This window comes from Dermacentor albipictus, chromosome 1 (assembly GCF_038994185.2).
Source record: "Dermacentor albipictus isolate Rhodes 1998 colony chromosome 1, USDA_Dalb.pri_finalv2, whole genome shotgun sequence".
Lineage (NCBI taxonomy): Eukaryota > Metazoa > Arthropoda > Arachnida > Ixodida > Ixodidae > Dermacentor > Dermacentor albipictus.
Genome location: NC_091821.1, coordinates 345525392 through 345546595, shown reverse-complemented (window position 1 = coordinate 345546595; position 21204 = coordinate 345525392). Strand labels below are relative to the sequence as shown.

General features: G+C 47.9%; 1 protein-coding gene across 5 annotated transcripts in view; it reads left to right on the top strand.

Moving 5' to 3' along the window:
- The window catches only part of LOC135916873 (uncharacterized), a 150032-nt gene that overhangs the window by 82810 nt on the left and 46018 nt on the right, over positions 1-21204 (top strand). For 3 of the 5 annotated variants that reach the window (XM_070531770.1, XM_070531771.1, XM_070531773.1), the window contains exons 5-7: positions 2658-2750; positions 3613-3646; positions 10525-12739. In XM_070531770.1, coding sequence (XP_070387871.1) covers positions 2658-2750; positions 3613-3646; positions 10525-10640 — 243 coding nt within the window. In that variant the 3' untranslated portion in view covers positions 10641-12739. The remainder of the gene's footprint in view (positions 1-2657; positions 2751-3612; positions 3647-10524; positions 12740-21204) is intronic. The other 2 variants (XM_065450336.2, XM_070531772.1) reach the window with 1 other exon arrangement.

Sequence of the window (21204 nt, the reverse complement as noted above, 5' to 3'; positions counted from 1 at the left end):
TGGCTTCGATATTTTCCTTAGTGAACTCGGTAGATCACGGTACAGCCAGGCATATACCCGCCGTGGTGGCTTACCGGCTATCAATGTCGGCCGCTAGCAAATCCCGGCCGCGGTGGCCGCATTTCGATGGGAGCGAAATGCAAGAACACCCGTGTGTCCCCTGCATTGTTGGCACGTTAAAGATCCCCTGGGAGTCAAAATTGATTCGTAGTCGCCCACTACGACGTGCTTCATAATCAACTACTGGCTATTTGAGAGCGAAGGGTCTTCTGTCCACGATAAAAAGTCGTTGTGTGTGTACTTTTAGAACGAAGACAACGATGAACAAGTGAACACGCGAGTAAATAATGAACGTGTATCAAGTACCCAGTTAGAAACATTGGACTTTATAACGGAGCCGCGTTATCTCCCAGTCTTGGCGTTCGCCTTCTTTTTTGTTATCTTTTCTCTTTTCCTGTAATTCGTCTGCTGACACTTGCTGGAGTTAATTGTTGGCCCCACTAAGAACAGTGCTGACCCGGAATTTCGCCACTTGTGCTACCTTGAAGCTGGAAAAACGAAAAAATAATTAAATAAAAGCGAAAAAGAGAAATTAAACGAAGAAATAAAAATAAACATGCGTACGTTGTAGTACTCTCGCTGTCGCAACCTCGCTTATGTCTTAGGAATTAGGTGTTCCTCGTCTTGCTGGCTTCCAAGAACGTGGTGGCGAAGCTGTCATGGCCAGGAAAGCGTGACATCCTTGTACACGCTATGTACAGCTGCGAGAGCGCTGAGAACGGATGCAGAACTCCTACTTTCTTGTTCGTTTTCTTTCTTTTTATTTTGCAACGAATAGACTTCTTTGCCTATTTCGAACGTTCTCGTGGACGGTGCACGTTGGTGCCGGTCGGACTTTCACCGCCTGCACAAAGGCGCGATGACAAAGGTCGCGGTGCTCTCGCTCGACCGAGTTGCGGTGTGCGTTCATCACTCGGCGCAGGCGCAGCTTTGGGACGTCTTCAGCGTTTACACGATGTGGTGTGGCGTTCGGTTCATATACCATCGCTACAGGGGTGCTGGTTAAGAAGAAGCTTTAGCTCGGGCCTTACACCGTGGCTCGGGCCCAACTTCGACGCGGCCTATTCAGATACATGTGAAACGCAGAAACGCTTTTCTGAGACAACCACTGGGCCGATTTTAATGAAATCTGTTGCATTTGAGAGAGAAAGTCAAATTCTGTTGACTGTTGGAAGCGGAATTTCGATTTACACCCTGAATGTTGTTTAAAATATTTTCAGAAATTTAAAAGTTCGAAAACAAGATATAGAAGTACGACATTTACAAATTAATAGCTCTGCATCAAGAACAGATATCGCGTTTCTGTAAACGGCATATATTAGAACATTCAAAGCGGGCAAATTCCATATGTCAATTTCTATCCTACGTGAATTCGTTACGTTGCGTACAGGGGTTCTGCAAGAGCTGTATTTCCGTATTACAAATTTTTTTCAGATTCATGTGTAACATACCAATATTCCCGCTTTAGATGTACTATTAGATGTAATTCACAGAATTGTGATTTAATTTTCATTGCTGAGTTAGAGTTGTAAACATGATAGCTTCGTTTTCTGAAAACTTCCGGTTTTTGCAAATTTTTGATAAAAAGATTACGACCTAAATGAAAAGTTCGAAACCATCAGTCACTAGAATTTACGTTTGTCTTTTAAATGCAGGAAAGCTCATCAAATTTGGTGCAATCGCTGCCGAGAAAAACGAATTTTCCTTTCACATGTATTTAGATAGGAGCACCCGAGCTGAAGTTTCCTCTTAACTGCCCTGTTTTACGGAATTGCGCAATGAAACAACAAACGCTACCTCAATAACGCTGCAAAAAATGTGAATCTGTGAGTGCGTCATTTCTACAATAAAGTAGGAGCTTTCGGCTATACGCTTACATTGGCAATCATCGTCGATTACTTGTACAGAGTTTTGTATCATTAATTTCTCCTTTTTTTTGTTTGTTTGTTTGTTTGTTTGTTCCTGCCTTTCAGATTCCTTTTCTTCTATATTTTCTTTGTTTCTTTGACTCACTATTTCATTCACCTTGTCCTTCGTTCTTTCTGCTTGTACCTTGTCTTTATGTTATTGTAGTGCAAACGAGAGAATGGTTTGACGGCAGGTATGAACGGGCTGAGTGGTCAAGAGTCGATGTCCGCACGAATGAGTTAACGAGCGAGGTCGAAGCGAGCTGGTATGTTTGTCAGTGAACGAGTCTCTCTCTCTTTCAGTATCCTTTAGCTATAGTTACCGTATGCGCTCTCCGGGGCATACAGGAACTCTACTTTTAACCAGCCTGCATTGACCTCCAGTGTCGGCGGTTCACATCGGCTGGCATGCGGTCACTCCGTGAGTTTTGTCCTCATACGTCACACTTACATGTGAAAATATACGTTACATGAACAGGTATAAAGTGACTCTTAAAGGTGTGCCAACGTACTACAGTGACAGTGTACTACTCTACCTGTCGGCTCCTTCTTGACTTTGGATGAACATGTGATAAACACGTGCACAATACTCAGTCTGACGATTCGTGTGCAGGAGGCTGCGTTATCGCGGCGTTTTCTAGTTGTTATTTTGTTATAACGCTCTTTCGAAAACTGCGGTTCTTGCTACAGATTGCCAACCTCAAGAACGATCCCGAGCTCCGAGAGTTTGCCGTCGCCTACATCAAGGGAATCTTGGAGCAAGCTCAAGTTCTTGCCCAAGAGGTCAGTGTACCCCGCATTACATGCCTACATGCATACCGGCACGGGTAAGACTTGTCGCTGGCCTAGTTGGTATACGGCACAAAAGAAACCGCACGGATGTATACGAATAGTATAGGGTAGACAAAAGCACACGCAGATGCCGCTGACATTCTTTTCTGAAGCCAGCGCAAATACGCAGGACAATTCTCCCAAGCTGTATCGGCACGGAGTTATCTCCGAAGGAGTAATCAAGTTATAAGAACCGCCCGCGCGCATGCAATTTTTTTTTTTCTGTACTCGGCCTTACAGGTTGTATTGTGTTCGAATCAGTGTAGCTCTCTCTGAGGTCGCCGTACTTTTCACAACGATTGTTATTCAAACGCCAATTCAATTTTGAGCCCCTTCGAGCTTAGATTGATAAAAAATTGAAATGATTTTCGTATAGGCAAATATGTGGGCATTTCTTCTTGCTTTTGTTGATCTAGTTGTTTGTTTTTCTGCAATATACTTAGTTCTCTTCAATGTTTTTGTAGAAGAAAATCCGGCGAAGCACTTCGTCCGCAGATTGTCTTCAGTCGATACGTTCCTGAGCGGTTTCTATTAAACAACTGGTGCTGTCGGCTCCAGGGCGCTGTTTTTTGTTTGGCTTCTCTTCCCCGCTCAGTCTCCTTGCACAGACGTGCATCGACTTACACGTCTTCCAGTTACGTTTGCTCCACGTGTAGAAGTATTGCTTATATCTGTGTCCTCCATCCCATCTCCCATGCACCCGCGCAAAATGTCGATTTACTGTATTTTGGGTGGACAGACTCTGGACTTGTTCTCTTTTTAATCACCTTTGCCTCTGCTCCTCTTTATTTTTTTTTCTGTCTCAATTTTTCAGAGAGCGCCGGAAAAAGCCGAGGAACTTGTGACAGGTGAGCCTTTCCGGCGATTCGTGTTTTCAATATCTCGGGGCTTATGGCGGCGGCAGACGGCACAAGCCCGATTCTTCGTTTTGATTTGAGCCGTTGTTTGATAGCCTGAACCAAAGAAATAACAAAGAAGAAGTTAAAGAAGAAAAAAAAACGGAGTAACTCGACGTCGACATAGTGTGTGTGTGTGTGTGTGTGTGTGTGTGTGTGCGTGTGTGTGCGTGTGTGTGCGTGTGTGTGTGTGTGTGTGCGTGTGCGTGTGCGTGTGTGTGTGTGTGTGTGTGTGTGTGTGTGTGTGTGTGTGTGTGTGTGTGTGTGTGTGTGTGTGTGTGTGTGTGTGTGTGTGTGTGTGTGTGTGTGTGTGTGTGTGTGTCGTTCGAGTTATTCTTCGCGTCGAAAAGTCGAGACAATAGCCCGCTTTCTCGTGTTCCGTTTCATACCTTGTGTCGGAGCAGTCGCATTCTTTTTCACCGGGCTCACTGAGCCCGCAGGATAAACGAAGGAATAAAGCCTTCATCCTGCCTATGTTTGTTTCTTTACCGTTTGCTGCGGCGTACCGCGCAGTTTATATATATATATATATATATATATATATATATATATATATATATATATATATATATATATATATATATATATATATATATATATATATATATATAATCATTTATTTCATAAGAAGCCAGCAAAGACACCGAAATTACTTATGCTTATTAATTGAAATAAAGAAATTCTAAGTTAATGGAATTGAGAGAAAATGAAAAAAAAACAACTTGCCGCAGGTAGGCAACGATTCCACATCTTTCGCACTATGCGAGGGATGTGGGATCGATATATATGATATATATACATTCTCCGTCTCATTGAACATGTGCAGTGCCGTCAAAGCTCGGCGGTTTGCATAAGCCCAGTGTATAACGAGAACCAGCAATACAGGGAGGGGCTCGACCACTCTCTCATTATGGTGATTGTGTGTCGCTAATCCGTCCGTAATCCCTCCGTCCATTTGGCGTCGTCATCAGGCGCGGAGGGATTAGTGTCGGCAAGTGGACGAGCCTTTCCGAATTGGCTCTCGTAGCCGATTGGCTGTCGCGATCTTTTGCCTTTGTTAGAGTGATAACTCTGGTCGTTTGCTGCATGCTAATGATTGAAGAAATAGCGCTTCATAGAACAGGGTATACAGGGTGCTTCAGCAAACACTTTCAAACTTTTTTGAAATTGCCTGAATATGAGCCATGAGTCCATGAGCTGGTCAACACGAAGAGGCGGACATTACGTGTGCAATAAAAAATTGAAATGCACTATCGACTAATTAAAAAGAAAATTCGCTAATTGAGCTTTTTCCTAATTACCTTAAGGCACATATTGCGATTTACAAATTTTATTGGGTGAGACTACAAGGCATATACAATTGAAAAGAATTGTGTGGATGACACTATATGCGGCGTCGCACTTGCGGTGAAAATTCACTGTCGTTCCTCTGACTTTCATAGCAAAACGTCGTTTATCGCATTGAATCACAAAAGTAACTGGAACAGCAATGCATTTCTCGGAAAAGTTCAGGAATTAATATCTCAAAACTATAGTGTCATCCTGATAATTCGTTCCAAGTTGCGAACTCCCCGGCCAAAATGTGTATAAGGTAATTAGGTAAACACCTAATTATTGATTGTTTGGTAATTAGTCGATTGTGCATTTCAATTTTTTGTCCAAGTAATGTCCGCCTCTTCGTGTAGACCAACTCATGGACTAGAATTGCGCTATCTGTCACAGGCAATTGAAAAATATTTATGAAAGTGTTCGCTGACGCAGCCGGTATATGCAGCAGACAACGCACGACTAATAACGGCGCTTTAGAACAGGACAGACGACGCGCACGATTGCTATAGTCATCGCCTTTATCTGTGCCATAGCAATATTATTTATTAACTTTACGGCGGTAGTAACTATACGGATACTTTAGGCCCGCGCTCGCACCGTCGTGGCTGTCACGCTATTGACGCCGCATAAGCGCAGAATGTTAGAATGTCTCCAGAGGCGCGAGAGACGCGCACTGCATTTGGCTACAGGTGGTGGTAACAACTTTATTTCGTCAACAGAAAGGATTTGGTTGACTTTAGTGGGCTTCCAGGGTGCGTGAGGTGGCCGTCCGATCAGTTCCTCTAGTGCCACTTGTTATGGTCGTGAGGCCCTGTCTGTCGGCGACTTCCAAAGCCCAGCTGACGGCCTGCAGTTGAACCGCCGGGTCCGAGCTGGACACCGCTACAAAACCGGCGGGGCAAAGTGGGCGCAACATGCAAGCTCGGCTCCGTCGGCTCCGCAGCTTATAGCCAGGGCAGCGATCTGCCTCCCACTGGTATAGCATGGGCGTTGTGTGCACACAGACTGTGCGCAGCGAAGCATGGTCGGAACGCGTGGAGTGTTACTTTTTTTCGTCACCAAACTTCTTGCGTAGCTTCCATAGCGTTGCACCTGATCTGTGAAAGGGAGCATAGAGAATGCGCTCCGCGTGAGCCACGCGTTCCTGCGTTCACGCTTTCTTTCTGAGCAGTGAGCAAAACAGCCGGTGGAATCGAAAGCACCTAAAGATCAGCGCTCAAATTTCGCATTAGGGAGTATCGTAATCGTCGGTGATTTTTTTTTTCTTTAACGTTGTTAACTTATTTCTTGCTGCAGAACACAGATAACGGAGAAGCGGCGTACCAGAGCTACACACTCTGCCTCAATATTTCGGTCGCAGCAACCAATGTATAAGGAAACAGCTTATGTGCACCGTCTGCTGCATGTCCTTTTCAGCTTTCGTGCGTGCCGCACTGTTACGTGTCCCGTTGCATAAAGCTCTCCTCCTTTCTTCGCCCTCTAAGCTCGACTGTACTGCACGGACTTGATGAGAGAGAGTATATATGTAACCCCGTGGCTATGTCCTGACCAGCCCGAGGTTTCTTCATTTTGCTGCAGCCCTCGATTCACATCTATATACGCCGGCTATTTGTCTTCGAGCGAAGGGCCCGTCCGCAACAGGTTCGCGATTTCGAAACCTCGGACGTCCTATTCGACTCTGCTCAGAATGGATATATGCGACGCCTCCTTATACACCGACATATATACGCATTTATTGTTGTTCTGTTATCGGAGCGAAGATCCGTGTAGATTTGCCGGCGCGCTTACACGCGTATAACGCAACACCGCTGACATGTGTTCGCTCGGACAAGAAATCGATACTGCTCGAAGAACCGTTTTCCTTGCGCACTGAACGCGCGTATATAGTAAAGGCAGCGGTGTCGAACACAATTTGGTGTCCGCCATAGCCTGGACGAGAAAGGACTCTCGCACTTCACCTTTCTATACTGTGTCGAAAGCTCCTCACCCCTATATCCCCGCGGTTGTCCCTATGCTCTTAAATCGCCTTCGTGTACGGTTACGTTGCAGCGCTTGCCTCAGAAGGCTGAATAAGACACGATCTGCTATATAGATGGGATCTCTAGGTTTATCTTACAATGAACAGGCGAAGATCGCGAGCGTTAAGCTGTTCCTTGTTTCATAACTGTTTGCGCGTCCCTCTTTCTTATCGGTATTTCGTTTCTCCTTCTGAAACACGTTCTGAAACTTCAAATAGCGGTTTTCGAAAGATCGTTCGGAGGGTATTACGTAAGTTTCGCTGGGAGCTGAACATCTTTCGTTCAGCATTCGGTTTCATCGCCGTTAAGCTTCCACTCCCGTCGGTCTGAACGACAAACGACCGCATTTATATTTAGCTCTCAGCCTCCCATGTGGCGGAAAGGACGCTATCGCCCCGCCTGCGCGCTTTGCGGAGTAAACTGAAATTGATCTTCGATGTTCAATCTCGACGTCCATTCCGAGCGATGGTCTGCGTGAGACGATATGAAGTAAATATACGCGCACTTTGCGGTGTATGGAGAGAAACGTTTGTTTGTTATCTAATGTCGCTCGTATTTCGGGTGACCTTTATGTACGGGACGCGATATAAACCTTGCGCAGTTAATTCGCTGAGTAAAATTAAGAAATTTATTCAATGTTACATTCAGATCTCTCACCCGCCGCGGTAGCTTCGAGGTCGCTGTTGCGTTCTGCTGCTGAGCGTGCACGAGGTCGCAGGTTCGACTCCTGGCCGCTGCGACAACAATTCAAAGGGGCCAGGTTGTGAAACAGGCTCGCGTACCGCGATTTTGTGTTCACGCTATACAGAGAGGTTCAGGTCGTGGCCAACAGCTACCAAATTTTGGACCGCTAAAAGGCTATAGTATATAGTTTCAGGTAGTGTACATACATCCATCGGCCTCTGCGCAGAATGTTGTGTTTGAAATGCAAATTACGAATGCGTCACGAAAATCTTGCAGGAATAGAAGGCGCTTATCTCTAAGCGAAGGTAAACGTCGCATCTACCACTCGCCGAAAATAATGTGTAGGGTGACCCAGCTAGTGCTAGCCAAGCAGTTACAAGAAAAAAGAAGTTAAAAAAAACACGGTGAAAGGTACTATTTTAATACCTCTGGTTTCCGGTCCAGACCGCTGACGACTGAACGCCGTATGCTTTTTGTTCGTATCTGGCACCGTGTTCTTTACATCTTTTTATTCTTTGAACAGCCTGGTAACGTTAGCTGAGACAGACGGTATTAGAACGTTAGTGGCCCCTAATCGCGGCCTAGGCCAGTCTAGTCCATTCGCGTGAGGCGAAATCGAACGTCGTCTTTTCGAACGTGTACAAGATAGCGGCCCTGCTTGCGGAATATTGCGAATCGTTCATTGCGCGTTGCTTACGTGCCTCGAGAAATAACCAGTAAAAAGTGCGCATTTGTTTGCGTGATAACGCTATTTCGGCGGCGACGTGCTGCTTGAACCTTGACTCTTCATGGCGCTTCAGTGGTAGAAGTGATACTGCAATAAAATCGCATCGAAGCAACGTCGAGTTTGGTTGTCCAAGGTACCTGGGCAACCATGGTACAACAAAGTAACCTGCAAATCATGCTCATTTAGATAAAGGACGGATTTCAAAGCATCCGAAAAACACTGTGCCCCATTTGCAATGTCAGGGGAAAAAAATCATATCGACCGAAAAACAGTGTGAAATGGAATGTTGCGAAGGAATGCGTTGCGTTGACACGATCTTCGCTCTTGCCTGTATGCACATTCTCTTCTTTCATGCTGTAGAGCCAGAATTCACGTGCGATGTTGGAAACGCGTAAAAGGTCAGTTTGTCATTGCGTGCTTACGACAGACCAGCATTCAGGCATTCAGCACAGCGACATGGGGCGAACTGCCCTTTTTGAAACGTGCATAGAGGCTTCTCGCTTGTTGCCATATTATATTTGGTATTAAGGCTGAACTTGTTAAGAAAGGAAGTCAGGGCCGGGTACCGATGTTTCAACGGCAGCGTTTATACCTTTCTGGTTTTCGACCATGTCACTCCGCTGAATCTTGCTTGTGAGATCACCGTACAGCCAAGCTCATTAATAGCACTAATTAGACTCGCTGAATCCTTGAGGGAGGTTATGTATAAGCGCAGATTTTAGACTATGCTTTTCTTAGCGCTATCGTTCTGCTCCACGAGCCAAGCATTTAACAACCACTCCCCCATCTTTCTCTTTCTCTCTCTCTCTTCTGTTTTTCTTTTTTCTTTTTTGTAAAGGCGGCTTTCTCAGACTTTCGTGTTCGTCTTGAGCGAGCATACCTGCGACGGCGATGTCTTAGTGATGACCCTTTTGAAACGGGGCGGTCTGAAATAGTCACCTAGTCTGCTTCAGTTATCAAGTATGCTATACATGCTTTTCGGTCTCGCATTTCTCATCATCATCATCATCATCACGTGTCCACTGCAGGACGAAATCTATTGCCAGCGATCTCTAATTACCCCTGTCTTGCGCTAGCTGATTCCAATTTGCGCATGTAAATTTCTTAATTTCGTCACCCGACCCAGTCTTCTGCCGTCCTCGACTACGCTTCCCTTTCCTTGGCACCAATTCTTTAACTCTAATGGTCCACTAGCTGTTTGCGCTTGGCATTACATGACCCTGCCCAGCTCCTTGTTTTTTCTTTAGTTTTTTTCCATATCAACTAGAATATCAGCTATCCGCGTTTGCTCTCTGATCCGCGCCGCCCTCTTACAACTACTCATAGGCGACGGTAATTGGATACAACGGTGCATTGGGGCGCCCATGGCAAATTCGCCCATGGCCAATGGCAAATTCGGCAAATCGCCGAATTCGCTATTGCAGGAGCATAAAAATGTGTTGGAGTGCATACGGCAGGCAATACCAAATCCTCATTGAGAGCTTACCACTGTCGTTGAAAAGAAAAGTGTACAATCACTGCATTCTGCCGGTACTAACATATCGGGAAGAAACTTGGAGGTTAACAAAGAAGCTCGAGAACAATTTGAGCATTTTGTATAAACCTCCTTAATCTTTTTTTCGCTTCCCTAAGACTTCTATGTTTACCTCTCAGAGTGCTATTAGCAAGCGCCACTCAAGGCGATGGCGACATACGTGGAACCGTAGGCGTCATGGGTAGCTCGCGGGTTTGGGAGCAGGAAACTGGCTAGTAAACCCTCGCATGCTAATACCTCATGGCATCGAGGCTGCCGAAGTCGTGACGCTCGCTGTACAAAGGGCGAGACTAACAAGGGGAACCTTGGGGGCTCGATGTTTTGCTAGTGAGAACAACACAAAGTCAACAGATAACGAAACCAGGGAAGTACCATTATTATAGTTGGCTATCTTCTACGATTATAGTTGCATTCACATCGTTACAAGTGTCACGGTTGCACGTCTTGTCTTGCTATGTTTACTGCGCACTGAACGTTCTGCTGTGAACCTATAATCGAGGTTCCTTGCTCCGTTAATTCTGTCGTTTCGCACTCGCAGAGAACACGGCACTGAAGAAGGCCGCCGGGCCCTGGTACTCCCGCATCCGGGCCGCCGTGACCCGCTGCCTCCGCACCGGATGCCTGTGCGTCGTCCGGAGGCAGGCGCCGCCTTGAAGCCGCCGCCAGGGTTGCCGGCCGGCCGGCCGCCGTGGCCGCCGGCTAATTCACTGTATCGTCATCAACTGTGCCGGTCCGCTCTGCAGCCGTCGTCTTATCGGCGCGCTGCGCCGTTGTCTTTTACCGCGGCTCCCAAGAAGGTCGGCATGCGCATCTCTTTCCGTGTGTGTCACCGCTGCCTCTGGTAGTTGAATTGTACGTGCGGCCGTGGTGTTATTGTGTGCGCTGCTTCCTTTTCGTGGCCGTAAACTCTGCCCCCGTCGGAATGCGGAAACGCCCAGGTAGACGCGACGTACGAACCCTGAATTCATTCTTAGTTTATCGTTTCTGTACTCGAAGGCTCCGTCTCAATGTCCTGCGTGCGCGATTGCTGTAGAAACCGTTTTGTTTTATAATGTCCTTCTTCCTTCTGTGACAAAAAAAAAAAAACTATAGCGGAGTCGTACGCGAGTGTACAGTCTCCATCGCTGTGTCACGTATTTCCCGGGATGTGCTCGCCCTTGTGGTTGGTATAAGGTCTTCGCCGACGTATTCGCGGCAATGTGTCCCTCTCCCTGGCGCTATAACCTCGTATATCGACCGCTGTCGCCAGGCGCTAGTTAAGAGCGCCTAACAGCGCGTGCTCGCTCTCTTATCGTCGCACCGACTGATAAGTTAGCAAACAATTAGCGGCGCACGAGCGCCTCCGTCGTCGTCATGGCGACCGTGCCTGTTGAACCGAGCACTGAAAAACGTGGACGACCATGGCGCTTCAAGTTGGCGCCTCAGGCCTCGTTCGTGGTTGTGTTTGTCTATAGCCATGCTTCACTTGGCCACGGTGTACGCGATGGGTGACCAACAGGCGATTCTGAGCTCTGACGCTTGTGCTGGTTATTAAACCGGAGGGAACTTGAAGGCGACGCGCCGCAGGAACTGTTGCTCGGCGTGTTCGAAGCCCCAAGGCGCGAGGCCTATGCGAGTTATAGCGTGACAAAGAGTTTCGATCCGAGTGTCGGGCTTCGTTTATGTTATTGTGGAGCACAGCTGCGCAGCGTAAATCGGCGTGCCAACGGGAAACAGTAAAAACTGTTCCAAATTGATCGAGCCGAGGCGCTGGTCCTTTAAATAGCATGCTTTCCGATCTATAGCGTGTTTGCGTCTATCGGTCCGCAGTGGTTTGACCGCGGGTTAACCTACCTGACGCATTCTGTAAAAGAGACAAAAATATGGGCGCGTAGAAAACAAACTCTACGAGGTCGATCCTGCCTCTGATGCGAGGCCACATTACGGCGCATCGCCGTGTCTGGTCGTTGCCCTAACTGTCCCATCTTCGCGCTGTTTTTGTCACAGTAAATGACATTACAGAATTTGGGTGCTGCGTACAACACAAGCGCTTTTTGGACAGTGCGATCAAGACAGCACCTTTAATACACGAGAGTGCACGTGTAGGTAAACCGAAAGCTGGAGCCACTTGCTGCGACTCTCTTTTGACGCCGCCGTTTCCATTGTTTAACGAGGAGTCTCGCGCTGTCTCGAACAAGGCGAGAACGGCGCAGTTACGTACGAACCTGCTGGCCGCGTGAGCATGCCGTTCACTTCTCGTTGCGATGCGCGCATGCGCACTGTGCACAAGGTATCGTTCGCGCGCATGCTAAAAGTTCTCTGTCATCTGTTCGCGTTAAAAAAATGCGATGGAAATGTTACCTATGTTGTTGCACTGCAATGGTTGTTGCATTCTTAATCATTGACGCCCGGAGTATAAAGGAGCTGCGTCGAATCTGTGACGTCCGATTAGAAGTGGGCCCGCAGTCCCGGGTTTGCCTGCGAGAATCCTTGCATTATAAGAAGCCACACCACCTGCGCAGTGTTGATAAGGCGAGAAAGTGTACGTGCGGAAGCGTGCATATAGTGACTCGGCAGTGCTGGTTATCTGTACGATGGCGCCAACATACCGCGCTCGTCGTCTACAGCCGAGTTTAGACAGTATAGGCACGAAATTTTGATCCGGTGAAGCGAAAACAACCAACGCGTCTGCAACGGATCTGGAGCCGCCGATCGAAAATGCATTCATCTCACCGCGGGCAAGGCGCAGCAACGACACCGTTCCACGAGGTGCGGTTAGTACACGCAGCGCCATTGTGTACTCGTATGGAGCGGGGCGTACCTCCCTCGATATAACGCCCCAGTAAATGAAACAGGTGCTCGAATCAATATTTGCCAACTCGGGTATATATCCTGCGCTCGCCGTTTCCGATTGCTCGAACGCCTGGCAGCGGGGTTTGTGCACTTAGTTGTATACCTTCGGCGAAAGAATTCGGCAGCATGTGAGTTGCATTGAAAAGCCTCCTTGGAAGTATAATTATATATAGAAAAAAGCGAGCTTCGCATTTCACCTACGTCATACGTCAGTGGAACGCACACAATGCATTCGACGAAAAAAAATTAAACGATTGAAAAAAAATACGGTGCAAGATACAATTACAAAACCTGCGATGTTCGGTTGTTACAGGTCTTGTAACAGAACACCAGGTCTTGTATCTTGCACCGTGTTTTCTCTCTTTCTTTTTTCGTTGAACAGCATGGCTAACTTTAGCTGGAACACGCCATATAAGGCTTGTTTTCCTCTCGTCACCGCAAACCGTGCGTTCACGTGAATGCGTGAGCCCAATGCAGCATGTGCAAGCCCGCTTTAAAGGGCCCCTCACCAGGCCCCATAGCAAATTTTGATCATACGCTGCAAGTTGTTACATGTCCTCTAAGGAACGTTCTGCCGCAAAATTTTTTCAAATCGGCTCATTAATAGCTGAGGTAGAAATATTTCAGTGCCGCGAATCCATGCTTTCAGCGAGCGGGCTCCAGTGCCAAGCAAGACGCTCTCTCCACTCGCCCCGTCTAGCCCCCGCACGCGAAGTTCCTTCCCTGCGTTCTCCCATACCGTACTTCGAGGATCGCATGACGCATACGTCACAGGCCCCACCTTCATTTCTTTTTGTCCTCGCTTTTTTTTTTTCGGCGATACGCATTTCCTCTGACAGCGTCGCGCGCAAGCTGTTGTCTCGTCCGCGCAGAGCACGATTTTGCGCGCTGCGCACAAGGAAACATGACTATCGGTATAATTCAGTGCTACACGAATACTGAGGCAGAACAAGCGAGTCGCAGGACATGATCACGGCGCTGCAACACGGTAGAAAATGGCATAGTTTTGGTACCTGCGCACGTGACTGCACGACTGGGAACAAGCAGACGAAGCAGAAGCACATCTCTCTTGCTTCGGTGCGAAGTAAAACAAAAACAAAAAAACACGCAGACATTCCGTTTGTGTGTTTTATTATTTCTCTAAACTTCAATTCGTCAATTCAATCAACAGATCACACAAATAACAGATGGCGCCTTGAATAATTCTAAAGGTCACGTGTCACCACGAGCGACGTCACAATGCGGACCCGAGTACGTCACCGTCCGGCTTGGAGCGGAGCGGTCGCGAGGAGAAGGGAAAAACGGCGTTCGGATTGAAATTTCAGACCTTTTCGCGGCGCTAGCGATGCAATTCTTTGCAAACACGACCGTTGGCGCGCATTGTATGCTCTGCGCTTGTCAGCTCAAAATGGACAGACCTGATGAGGAGCCCTTTAATGGACTATAACAGTATACTGAGCCTCCTGTATTGCAATTCGCTTGTTGCTGTTCTTTCGTACTGCATGGTGATCACCCAGTGTTGGCTGGTGTCTTTTGCATGACAAAGCACAGTCGACGAAGGTTTGGGAAATAGTGAGGCACGTGAAAGCGTTATTATATACATAGAGAGAGAGCTAGATTATATAGGGGCCGGCGGACAGAGGTTTGAGCGATCTCATTATACGTTATAGCGTAATTTAATTTCAGAGTGCGAATGTCAAAGGCAGCAGCGCTTCGGCCTCCTTTGTTATGCCACGGGATCCGTTAACAAACAGACTGATGAAATATGTATACGCAAGCCGGGTCCCGTGTGAGTTTCACAGTGCCGTTGTCATTGTTTGCGCAGCAAATCGATCGTCACGTCCTTGTATGCAGCTTGCATTCGCCTTTATTATTCGTGTTTACAGGCTGTCGAATCGTTTTTATTTTTTTTGCATACTTTTTCTAGCGGAAGCAGAGATGGAAATTTAGGCGCCTATACTTTTCCAAATGGATTGCTTTTCATCAGAGAGCTTTACAAAGAGCTGGCGAAAGAGGTGCGGCCCGCCGAAATATGATTATATTGACACTGTGCACATGATCAAAACACGAAATTGCTTGGCGACTGCTGTATGTATGCAGGCTGACTTTTGTTCCGCTGTTTCTAAGCCTCCTTGACAGTGCTGGCTGTCGCGCCTGTGTGCGATCAATACCGCACGATTTTGTGTCCCATCTGTGCGTAAGCGCATGAAACACAGATGAGGAACGAATGCCTTAATAGGCACGTCTGACATTTAGCTATATAAGTGATTTTTAAAATGATTTTTTAAGGTTAGGATTGAGTGACAAGAATGCTACGGCTAGCGGTATTAAACGCGTACCATGAACGAACACAATGAGCAGGTGCGACATAGAAATAAAATAATTCTGGGGTTTTAGGTACCAAATCATAACCTAATTATAAGGCACGCCGTAGTGGGGAGCTCCGGCTTTAGTTTAATCACCCGTGGAGTACATTACCGTGCACCTAAGCCTGAGCACACGAGTGTTGCATTTCGCCATCCATCGAAATGTGGCGGCCTGGTTCGAAACCGCGACCACGAGCTCAGCAGCGCGGCACCGTAGCTACTATAGGGTACACCGCGGTAGGTCGGCGAAATGGGTTACCGAGTGAGGCGGCACACACGTTCATCTTAGCGAGAGAGAGAGACAAAACTCGGGGAATGTTGATGAGCAGGTCGTCTTTTTCGGCGTACTCGAAGGCAGATTTGACGAGCGCTCCCGGGTATATATACACGGAGACGGTAGATAACATGCGAAGTTCTGTGCGCGTGCTTTTCCGCGCAGTATGTGCCTAGCCAAGATGGCTGACCTCCTGCACTGAAGTATAGCAGTGAAGAAGATCAGAGGCACGCTGCAAAAGCATGGGTGGCGCAAGAGCCGGAGGTGGACGGGAATGGTTGGCACCCCGCGGTCTGCCCGACGACGCACCCCTTACTTACTAATCTATAGGCCGAGCTCCGCCATATTGGTTAGGTCAGACACGATGTGAAGAGAAGCGCCCACTTATGGAATTCTGTGTATTACCTATTGTGCACTTAGAAAAGACACACTAGAGGGGGGAAAAAAATCCAGCAGAACCCATCTCATGACGAATTTCGACGTTAATGCGATCAGCGTTGAATCATTGTAACGACATACTGTACTGCAAACGTCGAAACATTATTCAGCGTTTTCTCGCGCTTCTGATGCACACGCTGCGCCATCTGGCGACGCCGCCGTAAAGTATGCGCGTGACTGGGGTTCGATTGCGCCGGGCATCGGATAAATTTATACGATCGCGGAATATGTAAGTTGGCGGGAACACAGTTAGAGGCATAGCTAGATATATAAGCTGCCCCCGGAAAGTGCGCGAAATACCCGAAGAATGCTAATCGCATTAACAGCATTGACGTACAGCAGTGGACCGAGGAAGAAATGCGGCAAGCGACTGTCGCCGTAGCTCTATAGGGGAAAGGCTGCCGCTCGGCTTAATGAGGTTGATGTGTCCACCCATGTTTCCATTCTTCTAACACCTCGCTCTGCCCTGGCAGCCAAATGCCCGGCGTCTGGCAGTGAGACAAGCTCTCGTGCCAAGGACCGTCACGCTTAATTGCACTTGTATACACTTGTACAGGCAAAAGCGCCCTCACGTGTCGCTCGCCGTGTGTTTTCGCCGTTTAACGCCGCATTCCTGCGCCTGCTTGCACCGTTTCACTAAAGAGAACGCGGCTGCCAGAGCAACTGAAGGCAGTGGCATGGCGGCCACGTGCTGCCACTTGAGCAGTCACACCAGCGCCGCGCAGACCTGCGCCCTCGCTCCCTCAAAAGGGCCACGTCTCGTGTTGTTTGAAGCGCGGGGCTCACTCGCACCAGTGGTACAGGGTTTTTTAGCACGTTCTCACGGTACACGACTAGCCGGGAAGGGCGAAAAGAGAGAGAACTAATAAAGCGATGAGAAGACTGCCAGCGCAACTTTTATATGAAGAGAAGTTAATCTGTCTACATTCGCCCTTGTCCATCATTATATTTCGCTCACACTTTTCAGTAAACTGCCGTTTCACACCGTTCAATGTGTATCCACGTAACCGTACGTTCTCACTTTCGTAATTTCCATAACAGGTGACGTCATTGTCAGTGTTTGCGATAGCCGCATCATAATGTATACTGCGTATATAGTACACGCGAAAACGTATATTGCGCTGGGTGGCCTCGCGAAGGCGTTCCGTTTTTTTCTTGCACGTGTCGCTGCGTCGTTGGTGTACTGCAGAAATGACTCGCGCACGGCGGGAGTCGGGAGTATACAGGTCACGTGACTTGACGGCGTGCTCAATGTGGCGCGACTCTTGCTATGTACCGACGTAAGAGTGCACCAAATGTGCGTGATCTTGCTCGCTGTACATGGTATTACACGATACATCCACGTATACAGTCCCTCGTGTCGACAGCTCCACGCGGCCGAAAACACTGGCATTCACGCTTTAGCGACGACTGCGGAACACTGCCCGCTGTTCAACTCGAGTGTGGCGAGCGTTACGTTTACTTATGGCACATCGTGATCGCCGACTCACCGACGGCGTTCTTTTTGAAGACGTGCAGGCATCCATAGGCGCAGCTTTGCCTCGCGAGTGACGTCATTGCACTTGCCGCACTTCTACGTCGTGCTATAAGCAGCAGTTAACCTACCTCCACGCCTTCTATGACGTTTATCTAAGGGTAGATATTTTCGCGGCGCCGCGGAGGCAGCTGCTTTTGGGACTGTGGAAGGCAAGTGCGCGAGCCCTGTGCCCCTGCTCCCCGCAACCTGCTTCAGTATTAGGAGCAGCCGAATGCCACATTCTGTTGGCTATCACCTCCCAGTCTCGTAAATGGCTGGCTCCATCGAGCTTAATTTCTTTTTTTTCCCTCGTGATATTGTCTGTGCCATTGCATCTTTCTCACGCGTGTAGGGTTTCTAAGTGCCCGCCTGAATTCACGTGTGGACATCCTACGCGCACTGAGACTTCGGTGCCATATGGAGCGGGACCGTCTAGCGATAATCGGTTTAATCCGGTAATGCAACACCTGAAGGTCAGCGGCGGCGCCCTCGGACCATAACGGAGGCTATTGGCCGCGAGATCGACCTATAGGTGGCAGCACCGTCGCCCCGTTAGTGTGGATGCGTCGCCCGTGCGGTGTGTGGAAGTGTAGGGAGCTACTGTTTTCATTTCGCGATTCTGTGCCCCGTGCCCGCAGAAAACGCTTAATTTACCATCGTGAGATTTTGTTCGGTTCCGCAATGCAGCACATATTGCACAGAGCCAGGGATAAGCTTTCACTACTATCCCATTGACGCGGCACGTCGCTGAGAATGACTCGTCAGGCTTCGGAACGGCAAGGCGCCTTCCAAGTATGCGATGGTGTGCAGTAAGCACTTCGACGATGGTGCGTTCAAGCGTTCGCTGACGAAAAAGGATGGCGAGTAGTCCAATATGATATCAAGTTTGGGAATCCTAATCGGCAATCTGGGCATTAATGTTTGCTGCATGCGTAGTTGCTGTGTGGTTGCTGTGCGTGTGAAGATCGTTGCAGTCCGCGAAAGTTCGTGTCGGCGTGGCCTGGGATGCCAGTATATATGAGTTGCCTGTGCTTTTACATACTTCCACAAGTAAATTAACCGTGTGTCCACGCATGCAATTTATTTTATAAACTTCATGCGCCGCCTGCGCAGTGAATTCAAGGTTCGCGCTCAGCTGCGAGTCCGTTTAAACGACCGTCACCGAGCGTGACTAGTTGTCACGTTTTCCGTTGTCTTTCCTCAGCCACGGGAACTGTTCTCTGTGTTCAGAAGTGTAAATACGAGCACCGAAACACGGCAAGTGTGTACGCATGATCTCGTACAGATTAAACAGTGTCGTTTCGCGAGCCAACAGCGGATGGTCCATTAAGCGATGAACGAACATGCGCGAGCGAATTTATTGCTACTGCTCATAATGTTATATATTTTTCTCTCTTTTATAGGGGGGCGAAAAAAATTGAAGCCCGATGCACTGCATTCAAGCACCACTGCAAATTCAAGTGCCTGCAGGCGAAAGTAATTAAAGGGATCTAATGATTAGGATACAACATAAATTATAAGTTGCATGCTTTATTTGAGCTTCGTGTAACGGTTGCAACTGGTTATAAAGCGACTCGAAAACATTTTACAATGGTAGTAACACTCTGAAACTAACTCGCGATTTCGTACGTCTGGCTAAAAACAAAAATTGATAAAGCAACATAAGTTCTCTAAATTTATCGCATAACGTAAACACATCGCAAATCAGCGAGTCAGCTTAGTGATGTAATGTAAACAAATCGCGATACGCGCCGAGACCAACTACATCCGAACAACTTGAGGCAATACTTTACTCTGCAGGGCATGTGCAGTTTAATTCTGCTATTTTTGTCTCGTCGGTCAAATTCAGGTCGACTCGGTGTGGGTCTTTACTAAGCGCGGACGACTGCAGCACGAATGCGATAACGCGCACAGGACCGTCAGAGCAGCTGGTGGAAGCGACGGCACTACACTCAATGATGTGGCCCGCCGCAACGACTTGGTCGCCTTCGACGAGGCACCTGACACCGTCCCTAACATGGTTGAGAATTGTGCTTAGAGGCAAGGGTGCTGTAAAACGGAAAAAGAACGCATGTTAACCTCACAACACGTTGAAAGGAGACGAGCGCACATGGTGTGGTCGCGTTAAGCAATTGCTTTTCGCATCAGTACACTAAAAACGTACAGCGATTTATTTTGCGAATTTCCGTTACAAAAATGAAAGAATAACAGGTTGAGAGGTTACTAACCATCTAACAAACCGTCCTCGTCAACATTCATCGTGATTTCGCGAACTACGATCGCTGCACACTGCGGCTGGAGCGGCGACGGGCCACCGGCATCCACACTTCGGAGCTTCGTCACCTCGCCGCTAGGAGCCGACTCTGTTCGATCTCGAGGTACACGTATTCGTGCACAGCGCGCTGTGCAGAAACGCCGCTCTGGTGGCATGTTCGGTGTCTGTTTATCGTTGTTACCACGCCGGTTTCTCTTGCTCTCTATTCGCGAGTCAGTGTGTGCATACAGACCTCAAGCGATGATTCAATTCGCCGTCTGTCCCATTCGTAAGTCCCACTTCTCGTTAGCGGCGTCCCGTGCATTTCCTTATTGCGGCAGATGTGAGACGACTTCGCCTGATGTCACAGAGCCATTCCAGGTAGCCGACCTAGAACGCAGCCTTTCTTTGTCGTGTCAAATTCGTGTCCCCTGACGTCGCGGAGGTGTGTCGACGCCTTTTTTTTATAGTTTTGCGGGCTCGGAACACACCGGACCTATCCGTATAGATATCCACGCACAACACAAGTGGATGCAACAATCGCTTGGAAACACGAAATCGTTGGATGTCCTGCTCGTAGAAACGCGTCATAATAATAGTGTAGAAGAGGAGAGGAGTTATTCGAGAATATGCAGCAGCATAAACTGCAAGCGCCCTCGTTCGTGGCGCTTTTAAGGTGTGCACTTGTCGATGTACGGAGCATGTACGAAGCAGTGCCTCCATATGCAATGTGCAGTAGTTAACGCGAGCGCGCGTTGTGCTTAAAGAGCGAGAGCGCCGGCTATTTTTGTATGCAGCTGACAAGCTGTGGCTGTCGTACGTAGCCCTTTTGTATGCGCTAATACACTGAACGAAATCCGTAAGAAATTACTTATGGAATGTCTTGACCGTGTGTAGAGAAAGGCTGGCCGGCCTCCGTTATAAACTGATTGGCCACCTGTTAAGATGGTAAATGACTTTTGATGAGGGCTGACAATAATATACCAATATATGACACTTTACGGTTTTGGGCGTGCTTGTAGGGCTCACGTGCTATATTTCGTTAGAGTTACTTGGCCTCTCCGATTTCGCTTCAATGACTGTGCTTACTTGAAACGTAGTGCTTGTGTATTGTTTCTTTTTCTTTAATGGGGAAAGTTTGGGGCGGGAGGCATTACCATCGAAAGCTGAGTCTTAAGGTTTTCTGTGTGCTCTCTATTCGGGCAGAAGCCCATCAGCGTATAATTAAACGGGAAAGCTGCTGAACTTCAGACTCGTTTACATAGCTGGATAAAGAATGAGGAAGATATGCGAAGGAGACAACTTATGAAAGTTGTTTCTCATTATGCTTATCACTCAACGCCGCGGGTATAATTATATTTGCATTCGTCTCGAGAACCCTTTCGCTTGGCCTGTTCGAGCACATGTGGGCGCCTGAAGTATGTCGTTCGCGTAGGTTAATTAAACTTTCCCCTTTTCGGAAAGATCACGAACCTTCCCTTGCGAGCTCTTGCTTTGGTAGGTCGATCGTAATAGGGTCTTACATCTGCCATCATTGT